At 48.1% G+C, this 14,599-nt stretch overlaps 1 protein-coding gene across 2 annotated transcripts in view; it reads left to right on the forward strand.

Moving 5' to 3' along the window:
- Positions 1 to 4,207: 4,207 nt before the first annotated feature.
- The window catches only part of PLCB2 (phospholipase C beta 2), a 40,348-nt gene continuing 29,956 nt past the window's right edge, over positions 4,208 to 14,599 (forward strand). The window contains exons 1-3 of one of the 2 annotated variants that reach the window (XM_074543510.1): positions 4,208 to 5,293; positions 8,773 to 8,850; positions 10,332 to 10,400. In XM_074543510.1, the coding sequence (XP_074399611.1) occupies positions 5,210 to 5,293; positions 8,773 to 8,850; positions 10,332 to 10,400 (231 nt within the window). In that variant the 5' untranslated portion in view covers positions 4,208 to 5,209. The remainder of the gene's footprint in view (positions 5,294 to 8,772; positions 8,851 to 10,331; positions 10,401 to 14,599) is intronic. The other variant, XM_014272598.3, reaches the window with a different exon arrangement.

Genomic DNA, 14,599 nt, shown 5'->3' on the forward strand with positions numbered 1-14,599 from the left:
AGAGGGTTGACATGTACCAAGAATGCCTCTGGGGCTGAGTGAAGTCTCGACAGTTTTTGCCTGGTGCTTGTTGGGTTGAAGTACTGAGGCCTGAACAACAGGCCCTGAGCCAAAGCTGACCTCTCGATGAACCTTTCAACCAGATGTTGTATGTGTCCACTCATTTCAACCAATACCATCAGCAATATGATAGATGTATCTGGTCATTCTCAAAGCATGTATTCGCCTTTCCCTGTTTAGGAACCAGATAAGGCTGGATGTGCAGGGGAGCTGTTGGAACATTCTCAGCAAATGAACAGTGTGATGGGCTTGTGATGTTCTGCCTTCAGCCCAACAGCCTCCCCTCCCTGTTGCATTTATTTGTGACTCACTCATGCTGCAGTGGAGACTTGCCCTTCCTAAAACACACAATTCCATGGTAATATTCAAGAAATTCAGTATTCTTAAGGCTCTCTTCTCCCTGCCAACCCTTTGCTCTCAGGGCTTTGAGTAGGAGCAGGCTTGTGTTCATTAAGTGTGAAGTCTTGGCTTTTGCCAAGGTCAGGTGAAGGCTTTTCATTTTATTGTGGACAAGTAACTGTGTGTGAACTTCTCTGCAGGCAGCTGTGAGCAGGTCTGTGCCCTCTTTCCTAAAGAGAGCTCCTTGCTAACAACCATCCCTAAAGAGCTGCAGTAATGGTGCTTGCTTTGGCCTTGTGGTTTTAGCAAAAACACCAAGCTGTGCTCTGAGTGGATTCCTGTGGTACAGAACTGGAGCTCTGGGGTCTTGTAAAGTCACTGACTGTTTGACACTAGACACAGCTTGCAAATTATCCCTCTCTGGGATTCTTCCTAAGGAGCACAAAAGAGGTCCCTTGGAGACAGAGTCAGGGATATGTGATGCCCTCAGGGACTCCTGCCAGGGAAGGAGAGCTGCAGAGTCCCTAAACAGCCTTCCTCCCACCACTCCAAAAACTGCTCTGCAGGCTCCTGTTCTTTATAAGCTCCTTTAATTTTGACTTCTCATGTCTGAGGGCCATAGAAAGCTTGAATTCTGCTGCTACCTCTTGTAGTGGGATGTTTGTTTGGTCTCCAAGGGCTCCCGAAGGATGTAGCTAAATGAACCTGCATTATTGATTTCCCACAATCACAGTCAGTGAATAGCTTCCCAGTGCTGCAGGATAGGGAAAACTTAATTAAGGGAAGATTGCTGGCCTGAGATAGATTCTCTCCATGCTTCTGAGAGTAGCAGAATACTGGATGGGATGCCTGAGACATCTGTCTGAGCTGTGCAAAGGCCTTTGCAGGGAGGAGGAGGAGCTCTAGGTTGAGGCTGGATATTACAGAAATGAGAGCTTTGGGCTAGCATGTGGAGAAGTGAAGGGAAGACTGTGGCTGACACTTGTTCAGTTTCTTGAACCGAGTAGGCAAACAGAGTAAGTTGGGCTGGTGCAGCGGGAAGTAAATGTGGATGAGCTTAAGAGCACAATGGGGCTTTCTCCCCCAGTATCCTGATTTCCTCTGCAGTGTTTTGTACTGGAGGTGAATACAGGTGGGAACAGGCTGCATTCACCTCCAGGTGTGGTAAAAGTTGCTTTCCTCTTCTTGTTACTCTGCTACTGAAGTGTACCATGAAATGGGCATGTTGATTGCGTGCCACTGCTCCTCATGCTTCCTTTCCTGTTAATGACCTGTCTTGGAAAGTCTTGTTCTTTTCCCAGCAGCCATGGCATGGTACAGCCAGCCCTGGGCAGCAGTGACCTGGCACTGCAGGAATGTATGGGATGTTTAAATGTGATCCTGCTTGCAGCCTCACTGTGCTGGTTGGAAACATGCTGAAAGCTGTCAGTGCTGTAAACACAACACACTGCCCAGTGAGCAGTTAATTACAGGCCTAACCATGTCTTGGTGGTTGGACAGATAGTTTCTTGGGATTTGGGGTTTTTTTGCACAAGACCTCACTGCTTTTATGGTTTTGTGGCATCTGTGGTCACTTCTCTGTGCCATAGTCCACTGTCCTCTGACTTTTGCAGATCAAGCTGAAGAGTCATGCTGAAAGCTGTCAGGAGTCCTTGGCCGCGTGGTTTCAGCTCAAAATGGGACACAAGATACGTCCCTGTACACACACTCAGCAGTTCTGCTCTCCAGGGTGGTAAGAAAATACTGTCTTTGTGGTCTTAATGGGATTGTTAATCCTTTCCGGATTGCCAGCGCTCTGAGGGCAGAGCAGCCACAGGAGCAGTGGGATGGGCTGGCATTTGCAGAGCTGGGAGTTCGTTGCTGATGTGCAGTGTCACAGCTCTTCACTAGAGGACAGCATTACACATGGCAAATTAATTCTGCAACAATGCTGGGAGAGATTTCTTACAGATTTCCTGTGCCAGGAGTAAGCTGGGGTGGAGGTTACAGTAATTTGCTGGAAGTCAGAAGGGAGGTTTAACGGTGTGGTTTAAATGAGAGTCTGGAAACCTTGTCTCCTAAACCTTGTCTGAAGGGTGATGCTGCCTGCCTTGCTGCTGCATGCACCCTGGGGGGGTACAGGCTGCTGGATAGGTAGCACAGGGAGAGAAGGAAGAATATTAAATTTTAAAAAGGGAAATGTTTGCATATCAAAACTATTGTAGCAAGTGGTGGGTTAGCCTGGCAGGGAAGGTATGGGAGGAAAGCAAGGAGACAGGGATGTGGGACAAGTATGCACTGAGTGATGTGCCTTACAGGACAGAGAGAATAAAGGATGCTTTGAATAAACAAATACTGCTCAAGTGCTGCTGTTTGTGCCTGCTCTGATGTTGCAGCTCTCAGCAGAGGGCAGGACTGCTGCTCTGTGCTATCAGGGCTCCATCAGCCATCTCTGCATGCAAGGGACAGAGGCTCCTACAGAGCAAGGAGTGTGAAGTGGAAGATAAGGAGGCTGGGTTGGGCAAGAGGAAGGGAGCTGCAGCTTTTGTGACAACCTTTGTGCAAGTGGGGGTTTGGCCCTTGCTGTTGGGCATCATGTGGCCTTGCAGGGCAGCCACCAACTTGGGCACTGATCTTCATGCTGCTTGTGTTGAGTCGCAAATATGATTTCATTATTCATCGAATTAAGGTTTTATTCCTTAGGGGAAGCTGACCTTGAGTGACATGTAGAGTTAAGCTGTGGCAGGATTCTTGCTTACTTTGTTCATGAGGTAGAGAAAGCTGATGAATATCTGGGTGTGAGAGAAGGACAGAAGCAGCCTCTCAGTGAGGCCCTGGCAGGAAGCACACTTGGTTCACAAAGCTGTGATAACTGACAGTACCAGTCAAGCCATGGGATCCAGTAGCTATGACTGATCTCACCTGCCCTTGGCAGTACCAGGTGGCAAAGCTCATCCCACCTCTCACTGCTTTGCAGCTGTGACCTGCAGGGCCTTCCTGCAGTGCTGTCAGTGTTCCAGAGGCTGGGAGGACTGCAGCACCTCTGAGCAAGATTAATGCTCTCTATTTTCTCCATTGCTGCTCCCTAATTTAAGGGAAGTGAACCTGAAGCTGCTCTGGCCTTGCAGAAGAGATCAGGTGAGTGTAGAGAACTTTCACTCTCACTGCACTCTTTATCATCTTCTGTTTCTCTCCTTGGGAGTAACCAATTTTCCTGAGTGTGGGATCCTGGTGACACTGGCTTGGCTGGGCCTGGAATATCCCCGTGACCCTAAGGAAAGAGAGCCAGCTGCCTTCTGTTGGATAGCCAATTCCTGTAAGTGCAAGATTGATAAGTGCAGAAAATGCCATGGTAGCTGGAAATGCGGAAGCTCTCTTATTCCCAGGGTTTTTTTTGGCAGATCCCTTGAAAGACAAAGGATGTTGTGTTTGCTCAGGGTTCTCTTTTCCTGCAGCAGGGAGCTCTGGTTCCTGCTTTTACTGTTTTACAGTTGGAGCACTTGCTAAAGTTCCACTTTATCTCTCCTGCCTCATGCCAGTAGCACCTGAGAATGCCCTTAGGATTCCTTCAGTGACCATTCCCCAGCTGTCCAGGCTGCTCCAAACTGCCAGACTCATCACATCAGGGCTGGGAAGAAAGGAAAGAACAAAACATGCAGCTGGCTCCTCTTACAGAGTTGGGGGGGGGTGGGGTTGTTCTCCACCTTTTCTGTGCTACTTTTGCAGCAGCTTGTCCCTTTTGAGCCATGGCAATCTTGGCTTTGATAGGAGGTGAGGATGACATCCCATCATGTGCCTGGGAATCCACAGCAATCATAGCATAGTTATTTCCACTTGTAATTAGTTGTGGGGCTCTGCCTCTGACTAAAATTGATCTTGGCCATGTCAGGCCTTTTCATAAGCTGCTCTCTAGGTTAGCCAGTGCCCATCAGCCAGTGGAGCTGATTTCCTCCTCTGCTGCCCACATGGAATTCCTTTGTTCCAAGGTCAGAAGCAGACTTGTTTTGGCCCTGTTTGCCTCTAACCTGTTCTGCTTTTGGTCCCTTCCCTGCTGCTTTGTCACTTTAATCCCCATCTTGCCCACCTCTCCTGTTCTATGTCCCATGTATCTGCCACAGAACCAAGTGAGTGTGTGGAACAGTGCAGTTCCTGGGACTCTGGGAATGTTTCATTTCATCTGGGGAATTTCCAGCTGCCCTGCTGGTCTGTCTCATTTTGAGGCTGACATTCAGAAGAGCCCATAAGAGAAAGGAAAACTGTTTAAGATTGGACAGTGCAGTGTGGCCTCAGAAATGGCATCTGTCCAGAGCAAGGAAGGAGTTTGTTTCCTGGGACATCTGGCCTCTTGCATGAAGGGGGCAGTCTGCTTGTAGCCAGAGCCGAGCTGCTCCGTAACACAGCTGCAGAAGCAGTTGGAGCGTTTCTGGCAATGCCTGTACTTCGTCAAGAGAGCATTTAAGGAAGTTGAGTTGCGGAAGTTCACCGAGCCGGGTGCCTCACCAGCACAGCTCCAAGGAGTGGATCCCTCCCGGAGGGACGGTGGCTGTTTGTGCCCACCAGCACGCCAGCCTTACTCTGGGTGACCTTGGGAGAGGCTCTACTTGCCTGGAGAGCTGTTGATTTACAATGCAGATTCATCGCTCCTCGCCTGCCTGCCCCTGCCCCTCCTAAATTGGACTGGGATATAAGAGGTTGTTTGCTCTCCGATGCCAACAGAGGCCATGGCAGAACGCCCTGCCACGTGAGAGGCAGAGATAGAGAGGGGGCTAAGGAGGAGTGAGCTGTGCAGTTGCTCTTGCTTGTGGTAGCTGAGGAGCACATCTGTAGGACCATGTCTGTGCTGAACCCTGTCCTGCAGCCCACGAAGGTGAAGGAGTACCTGTGCAAGGGCGACCGCTTCATCAAATGGGATGATGTGAGTACTGGGGTGTCCCTTCCCTGGGCTCTGCCTGGGGTGGCAGCTAGACACTGGCTGGGTCACGGTTTGTGGGGAGGCTGGGAGCCTATGTTCTGTGTGGGATCCCACCTGACAGCAGAGATCTCTAGATGGCGAGAGGGAACTGGGAAGAACAGGAAAGCTGAGGACTGAAGTTAAGGGGATGTTGTGTGTGTCTGTGTGTGTAAGAGGCTGGGGATATGCTTTCTACATCTCTTATAGTGGAGGATGGAGACAAATGGAGCGAGCGTGCTCTGGGTCTGTGTGTGCAGCCCCTGGTGTAGGACACAAGGTCCAGCCCTGAGGAAGATGGTCGCTGCTGGGAGTCTCTGTGGGGTGATATGCAAATGCCACATTTGGGCTTTCTGGAGGCACATAAGGGGTAGGGTAGGATCTACTTCAGAGTAAAAAACACACATTACACTTTTCAGATAGAGATGAAAACAGGCTCCAAGTTGCTTCCTCTTATGGCCCTGTTGCCTGAGTGGATCGGGGGTGAGCCATGGCCTCCCACGCCTGCCCGGCCCCTGGGCCTGGGAATGACTGAAGAGCAAAGGGCCTGTGCTTTAACAGGGCTGAAGCCTCAGGGTGCTGCAGCAAGCTGCTGCTCTCTCCAGCTCATTGTCCTCTACACCTTCAAAACAGCTGCTTTGCAGTCACTGCCTTTCTGTGTGAGGGGAACAAAGTGTAGAGCAGCAGCAGTTCATTGGAATGTAAGGGCTCCCCTCCTCACTTTCGAAGGAGGCAAAGGAGTGCTCACCCCAGCACCCACAAACGTGAGCAGGAGGAGAGCTGCTGCTGGGCATGGATGTTGATAAAAGGGGGAAAGCCCAGATTATGGTTATTCACAGGGGTCTGGGGAGATGGTTCATGTGGTGGTGCAAATGAGATGATCAGAAGGAACCTGCAGCAGCAGTGCAGGAGGGATTAGCACTTTTGTGGGTGTGAAGCTGGAATAGAGTGTTAAGTCGCAAAGGAGCATGTGGGGGAGTGGATCACCTGTGCCCAACATCAGTGGGGTGGTCCAGCAGCACTGAGAATGACAGCAGTGTACTGTGCAGCTGGCAGGAAGGATGGATGTGAGGAATAGGAGCTGGAATATGGCTGCCAGTTCCCCTGTGAGCAGTACATAAACAGGAGGATGACACTGGCTACAGTGAAAAGTACAGCCTTCCTCTTTCCTGTGGGCCTGCTCCCTGCAGAGTGCACTTAGGGCTTCTCAGAATTTGAAATCTGCTTTCTCAGAATCACAGTAGCCAAACTTGTCTAAAATTGCTGATGACTTTGTGTTCAGTCCTTGGGGGCCATTCTCCCAAGAATTGGAAGCTGTTAAGTTCATCACTGGGTATTCCTGGGTTAGGGTCCCCTGAAAACCAACGTGAGTCAGTTGGGCTTCCAAGACCCACCAAGTGTTTATTTCCTGCTGTAGCTGTTGATTAGTGAGCTCAACTCCCGTATGGATCTTTCCTTAAGGTTTATATATTTGTAAACATTTCTAAGTGGTTGCCTCAAATAAGTAGTTTACAGGCTTCATCTCCACCAATAAAGAAAGGCTTCTCCATGAGTGGCCTGTTCTGGTCACATTGCTCTATCACATTGGGCTTTCCCAACCCATGGTTAGAATAGGCTGCAGAGGATGATGGTGAGAGCTCCAGACTGCAAGATTGCTGCACTTTAGAATTCATGAGTGTTAAGTTTTTTGTATCTCTTTCAATTGACAGGACTGTACTGTTGGTAACAGTTTTGAACTCCCTCCAGGATAAGTGAGGCAAAGGAGTTCAGGAAAATCAGGCTGGCCTCTTAAATCACTGTTCAGCTTGGGACAGAACTAGGGCCTTCCAGCAAAAACGCATACCCACACTTTTTCTACAGAGCCCTCACCTTGTCCAGCTTTGGTAAGGCATTGTCTAGAGGAGAGAGCAATGGGTCCCTGACAGGCAGGACTGTTCTGACCTGTCCCCTTGGTTAGTTGCAGGACCCTGGGGTAAAGAGCAGCTCTGCAGTGCTTTGGTCAGCATCCAGCAAGGTAGGGCTCCTAAACAGACTGAAGAGGTGAAGTTCTGCTACATGGGTGGTAGCTGGGTTAAAGAACCAGCTGGGAATCCTGTCAGAACCCCAGGCAGGGCACAAGGCAGTAGCTGACATCTTGGGCAGGGCAGATGGGTACGGGTATGGTTCTGTGCTGCCTCTGAGTCTTCATAGTAGAGTCAAAACTGTTCCTATCTCTGAAAGATTATGGATTACAGGATTTTAGTAGACAGTGCTTGTTTTTTGCCCCACAGAGTGAGAAGCAGCCAGGTTGGCTGCCAGACCATCTTCTGTAGGATTGCCCATTTCCTTTGCTGCCAGGAGCTGCCCCATTGGAGAGGCTGCCTGCACCCCCTGTCAGGAGTCTGGCTGGCAGCAGCCTCCTTGCAGCCTCAGCTTGCCCTCCAGAAAGCTGCTTTGTGGGAGATAAGGGTAATCTAGAACATGGCACAATCCTCTGTGGTGGTACCATGAGGCCTGTTCTGCTCTCCATGGCCATGTGTGCAGGAGCAGCCAAGAGCTCTGGGAACATGGACACGGTGCTGGGCAGGCTGGTGCTGGCCCTGGCACAGCAAGGGAAGACAAGAGGCTGTAAAAGGACCACACACAATGTGCTGTGCAATGAGCACTTTACTGCAAATATTGTGTATGGAAATGGAGGTCTCTGAAAACATAGATACACTCTAGAGTGAAGTATGAGTTGAGTAAAAAACTGAAAAATCTGAGGCCAACAGACAAGTACAACTTCCAGATTTCATTACTGTTTTCATATTAACAGTGATGTGTTCAGCTTCCTGAATTGAATCTGGAGCCTTCCCAGAAATGGTTGTGTGGGGTTCAGGATCAGCCCCAAATTATTTCATCTCATTGCAGCCTCTGGTGTGGGTGTTTGTGTAGCTGCTTCTTTCTATAGTCCATATAGAGACTGAGTGTACAGTCTGTGGAGTTTCAGAATCTCCATCTAAAGCAGCATGATGATGCTGCATTGATGTATCCCCTCCTTGAAGCCTTCCTGACAAGGAGCCCAGATAATCTGCACAAACACCTGGATGGGAGATGCCATGGATGAATGCTTTCTCTGCTTGGCCTGGGTTACTCCTGAGCTTGTAGAATGGAGCAGGTCAAAGAAGACTTATCAAATGAAAAAATTAATTGAATCTCCAGATGCTTTATTATCTCACTTCTTTATGTAGAAAATTCCAAAGCTGTTCTTGTTAAATGCACAGATTAGGTGATACTCAGGATTCAGCTTCCAGAACCTCACAAGTGTCGCTGTGGAGATGTCCTAAAATCCTTGGGTTCATTTTCATAAATCCCAGAGGGTGTTCACCTGCTGGGTCTGTGTTTGAACTGGGAACCTTGTGTCCCAGGATGTTTTCTCCAAGTCACCCGAGGTGCCAACATTCTTTTGCTGGTTTTTTTTCTGTCAGGAAACATCAAATGCTTCTCCTGTGATTCTCAGAGTGGACACCCAGGGCTTTTACGTGTACTGGACCTATCAGAGCACGGTAAGTGCTGAGGCCGCACAGCTCGGGCTCCAGCCAGCCAGCTCAGGTTTGTGTGAGATGACAACACTGCAAGTGCTCGAGTCCTGCACTTGGGAGCAAACTGCCACACTTATTCCTCTTAGTAGGGACACCCCACCATGAGAGAGAGCTGCTCAGTGGCAGGTTAGTCTTCACAGCACCAGGAAAGTGCAAGAACTGAAGATGTGAGTGTGGCCTTTCTGTGCCTTTCACACTTTCACCGTTTTTGACTCCTGCAAAGCTTGTGTCCTTCAAAGGACTTCATGAAGAACAGTTTTAGTGATATCACTGATACCAGTAAAAAACCAGTGTTGATATACCTGTCACCCAGCAAGATACAGGATTCTCCTAACCTGTGCAGTGGGGCCACTAACTGACTCATTGGGCTTTTAGACCTTTTAATTAAAAAAGTAGTGACTGTAGTGATGTAGGGCCTACATGGAGTCTGGAGAGCAAGTTGTGCTCAGGGTGATGTTTGCAGCTGCTGGAGGACAGGGAGAGACAACACATGGAGGAAAGAGAATTCAGTTCCTCACTGATGAGTACATCAAATGATGGAGAGGGAGGTGGAAGGCTGGCCTTACTTCTGCTTTCCAGAGTGGGCTGTGGTTCGGCTTTACTTCCTCTGCCTGCCCTACATGCCATGGCAGTCAGACAGTCCTGCCCAGGCCTGGCCAGGGACCTGGTGGGTTGGGTGGGCTCTGCCTTTCCAGAGATTGTGCCCAGTGCCAGCTGGGACCGGGCACTGCCACAGTCACATCCCCTGAGAACAGTGTCACAATGCTGGGGACTGTCACACCCCTTGGTGTCACTCCTGTTCTGCTTTCAAGATCCACTCAGGCAGTAGAATATCTGCTCTAAGGGTGCCAGCAGGATGAAGTGGAACACAAAGTGAGACAGGGATAGCTGGTGTCACCATGGAAGGGAGATACTTCATTGGGATACCTGGGGAAGGAAGCTTAGCTGCACAAGGAAAGCCAGACTGGAAGGGGTCACACATTCCTGGAAAATGCTGTTGGTTAGCAGCTAAAGTAAACTGAACTGCTTTTGCACTAGAGACTCAGAACAGAGTGGGATTAGGAGTAAAATTACTTCCTGCTTAACAATAAAATGGGGATACTAGCCAGAAGACATGGCATCCACATTGTCCTCTAATGTGATCTTGGAAAATAATATTATCTGCTACAACAAGTATAATTTGTTCTCCAGATCCATGGTGAGAAGAAAAATTAGTAACAGAGGAAGGAAATTCAGGTTGGATATTAAAAGAACAAACAAGACAGCAAGCCAGTAGTGAGGACACAGAGGGGCTGCCTGGGGAAGGCTGTGCAGTGGGAATGGCTTCCCTCCCTGCCTTGTTCCTGCTGGGAGAGCTCTTCCACAGGGAAAGACACTAAGCCTTGGAGTGCTTTCCTTCCTCCTTTGTCTTTCCTCATTTTTTTTTGTCCTTATTCTGTTTGTAGGAAAGAGAAATTCTGGATATCACCAGCATCCGAGACACCCGAGCAGGGCGGTTTGCCAAAACGCCCAAGGTGAGGCCACAGCTTCTTTCTGTCCTGTGTTTCAGTGGGGAGGCAGGGCTGCCTGAGGTTTTGGTGGGCTCAGGCAGCTTGTCCTGGATTTCTGTAGGAAGAAGCTAGAGAGAATCTCATCTCATCTCCTTACATCACAGCTATGTAAATACAGAAAAGCCATCTTGACTCTTGTCCCTGACCTCCCAGGGGCCCTCTGTGCTCCCAAAAGCAGCACTTCCAGACTGTGGTAGATGGGCTCATTGGGAGGAATATGTCAGAAAGCCAGGAGAACCAGTTCCCCAAGTGCTCTGCTGCACTGCTAAGTCCTGCTGGAGACTCTGATGCTCCTGCTCTGAGACACTGGAGCTGCTCTTGTGTAAGGATACACAGCGTGCCCACAAACCTGGAGTTACAATGCCACTCCAACAGTGTGTGCTGGGATCTTCCCTTTAAAGGGAAGAAAATGCATTTTCAGAAAAAGTGGTTTGTTTCTTCCCCCCCACATATTTTTACATTTGCACATGATCAGGGCTTTGTTCTCAATTTCAGTTATAATTGAAGATTCTTGCAGCCCTTGTTAGGACTTTGCTTCTGGGACTTTGTTTGTTTTTAACTTTTCCATGTATGGAAAAGGCAAGCAGAAACCTGCAGTAAAGCACAAAGGTGGAAAAGGGACCAAAGAAGTAAAGCTGATGCAGCATGTGGTGACATAGGTGACTCTCTAAGGCAAAGGGGAAAGGTTTTGCAATATCTCCTGAGCCTCAAGCAGCCTTTTGCATAAGTTGTGTGGCTGTTTTCTCAATCTGCTCTGAAAATGTCTACTCAAAGCTCCCCAAGAGTGGTATTTTTCAAAATACCATAAAAAGGTGGGTGCTGAAGGCACAGCAGAGCTCAAGAACAGTGCCCATCATAAAAGTCATATTTCCTTCAGAGAAACTCCTTTCTCCTTAGAAGCTCATTAGACTGGAACATGCTTCAGTTTTCAATGAGCCTAAAACTTTGTCAGCAACTTGTTTTGTGGGAATTGTGCTTTAAAAATGCTGTCAGAGGTTGGATTTTCATTAGAGAGAATAAAATATTTGGGGCTGTTTGAGTTGGTGCTACCCTCCAGATGGGACACACTGAGGCTGACTTAAAGGAGATACTCTTTTCTAGGGTGTTAAACTTTGAGAAATGACCTGTTGACAAAATGAATTGATCTTTGATATAGATAATAAATTGCTGGGGGAAGCACTGAGGCCATGGCTGGATGTCCTGGTGGTAACAGAAGGCTGGAGATGGCCTAGATTGTAAGACTTAGTTAAGGAAGACTAATTGGAGAGTACCAAGAGAAGACAGTAGTTTGCCAATGGTACGGAGTTATTTGGGGTAATAAAATCAGGCTGGTTTGTAGGAAGACCTTGAATTGCTGATTGAATGCATGATCTAATGAATGATACATTTTATACAGATAAAAATCAGGCAATGCATACAGAAAAAATCCCTCATCCTTCTGAAATAACAGGCCCCGAGTTGACTGTTGCTACTCAGAAAACATCGTGGGTGTGTGGTAAAATATCAATGTAGTGTTCAGCAGTATTTGCCTCCTAAAAGTAAATTGTATTTTAAAGATTATAAGGAAATAATTACGAAGTTGTGCTGTTGTTTACACCCCAAATTGATCCATATTTATGTGCAATTCTAGTGTACTCTCAAATTTAGTGAGAACTGGAAAAGGTATGGAAGAGCAGCAAGATTAACAAAGGAATGAAGTGGCTGCTGGGGGCAGAGCATCTGAGTGGGAGGGACTGTGTTCTGGCAGAAGGAGTAAGGTGAAGGGGATGTGGAGTGCTGTAATATCAGCAGTTGAATGGAGAAGGGGAGCACGAAATGCTTACTCAGAGTTTGAAGCAATTACTCAGGGTTTCTTCCAGTGCAGGATCTCCATATAAGGTGGAATTTTCCAGAGGCAGGAGTGGCACAAGCAGGAGGTGCTGCTGACTGTCCCACCTCAGATCACCATGCCATTGGTAATGCTTCCTGCCCAGTCATGGAAATGTGAATATAAAAAGTCAGCATAAGAAGGAAATGCCCTTAGGGGGTTATTAAATGTGAGATAATGCCTCTGGGTTAGGAAGCTGCTGAATCCCAGATTGCTGGGAGCTGCAGGAATGTGTCAAAGAAGTGCCAGTGCATATGCCCTGCTCCAGTGCTTTTCCCTAGGCACCTGGATGGAGCTGCTCTGTTCTAGTTGTTGTAATAGGCCAGGGATGGGATTTTAGAGCCATGGGAATTGGCTGCAGCTCATTTTTGAAGAACAACGAAGCAAGGGTCAAGCACTGACTGATTTATTAAATATTCTCAGTGGGCAGAAGTGATGCACTTGATGACAACCTTTGCTGTGAAAATCCCAAGTGCTCTTTGAATTCTGCATTTTACAGAGACTCGTTTGAAATAGGTCTCCTTTTTATTTCAGGGAGTTTTCTGGAATTCTGTGATAACATGTAGTAAAATACACTAGATTGGCTCCTTATCCATCTTTTCCTTGTGGATCCTGGGAGGCCTTATGTGGACACCAAAGGGGTGTTGAACCAAGATGTGCCATCTGGGTCTGGAAGATTGTTACTTACACATAGCTCTGCTATCCTTGATGCCTCTGGCTTAAAGCCCTCAGGGTCGTGTTCATTTGGCTGTCCTGAGAGCAGAAGTTCACAAAGGAATGCAGAAAGCAGGGAAAAATTATTCACATGAATTCTTCACATGAACCACCACACCCTCCACATGGGGCAGCTGTGTCTGGGGCGTTGTTACAAAAGGCATTAATATAAAAAACTGGTGCGGTGAAGCAAATAAAAATCTGTTTAGAGGTGGAAGAATGAACATGGGTGCTCTTCTGCCCTGTTACAAAACAATAGCTTGGAATGGTTGTAGAATAGAACTTTGGAATTAATACAAAGAGTTAATTTTTTTCACTGCCTGAAGGTGAAGAAGAAATGAGCCATCAGCTTTGTTCAGGACAAGGATTAGGACAAGAAGAGCAGGATCACAGCTGTAGGAAGAACTGTGGATGGCACCAGCAGTAAAAAGAACATCCTTTCCCCTTCCCTGCAAGTGATGCCCCAGTCAATCTGCAGCTGCTCTGAGGCAAAGCTTGTGGCCTGGTTTTCCTGCTGGATTGTTACTGAAAGAAGTCCAGAGGAAGGAGATTGCTGTATGGAGAGCATCTGTGCCACTGCTTTCCACAGCAAGGGGCTGTGCAGGTTTGGGCTGTGGCTCAAGGATGTAACCTGCCCTCAGTTTTCCAGTCCTGTGGCACGGAGAAGTCTCCCTGGGAGGGGGTGGGTCAGTGTGGGTGTTGGGAGTTCCCTGCTTTCAGCAGCACCTTCCCACGACTGCCTGCTCAGAGGTTTGGGGTTTTTCTTTGTAACCTCTACACACAACAAGAATAATAACACCAAAGCAGCCACGTGAAAAACCACTTGAGAAGAGACCTGCTGCCGTGGCGCTGCCAGCACAGGTCACAGCTGGAGCCCTGTCCATGGTTAGGGATGCTTAGGGAGCAGGTGAAGCATGGAAAGGGACTCACCAGGGGCTGCCAGCCATAGGAGCAGCCTCCAAATGGAATTGGCCCTTGCCTGCCTTCCCCAGTCCTTGCCTCACCACAGAGCAGAATCTTCCCCGGCCCCTCCTACGCAGGGCTCCCCGTGAGGTTCTTTGAGGGTGGCTCCGCGTTTCTGCCGTGACTTTTCTTCGCAGAATTTTTTACGTGGGGCAGAGCGAACTTTGGCACGTGTTCAAGAGAATAATAAAGATAAGAATGAGCAGTGCCTTTGAGCAGCGAGGAGACATGATTAAAAAACTATTGACTGTAGTTCAGCAGTGTGCTGATACAGATTGGGCTGTTATTTACAATCAGGTCTGTGTTTTCTTTTCAGTAATGAGGAACAATAAGGGCTGCTCCAGTTGTGGGGCTTCTTGTGGTTTCTTTTTTAAGGCACCAAGACCCTGGAATGCTGACAGAGAATCTAATAATAATAAAGGCCAAAATACATGATGTTTTAGGTCAGACTTCTGGCTATTGGCTGTGTCTTGGGGTTTGTTTAGATGTTTTAGGAGGCATTGGCATTGAGACAGACATTTTTTAATAAAAACAGAAGTTGTACTTTCTGACTGTCATGATTATAAACCATCTTCATGCTCTGTCCTCATTCTGTTGGTGTTGAACCTGGAGCTACAGC

Source organism: Zonotrichia albicollis, chromosome 6 (assembly GCF_047830755.1).
Source record: "Zonotrichia albicollis isolate bZonAlb1 chromosome 6, bZonAlb1.hap1, whole genome shotgun sequence".
Taxonomy (NCBI): domain Eukaryota; kingdom Metazoa; phylum Chordata; class Aves; order Passeriformes; family Passerellidae; genus Zonotrichia; species Zonotrichia albicollis.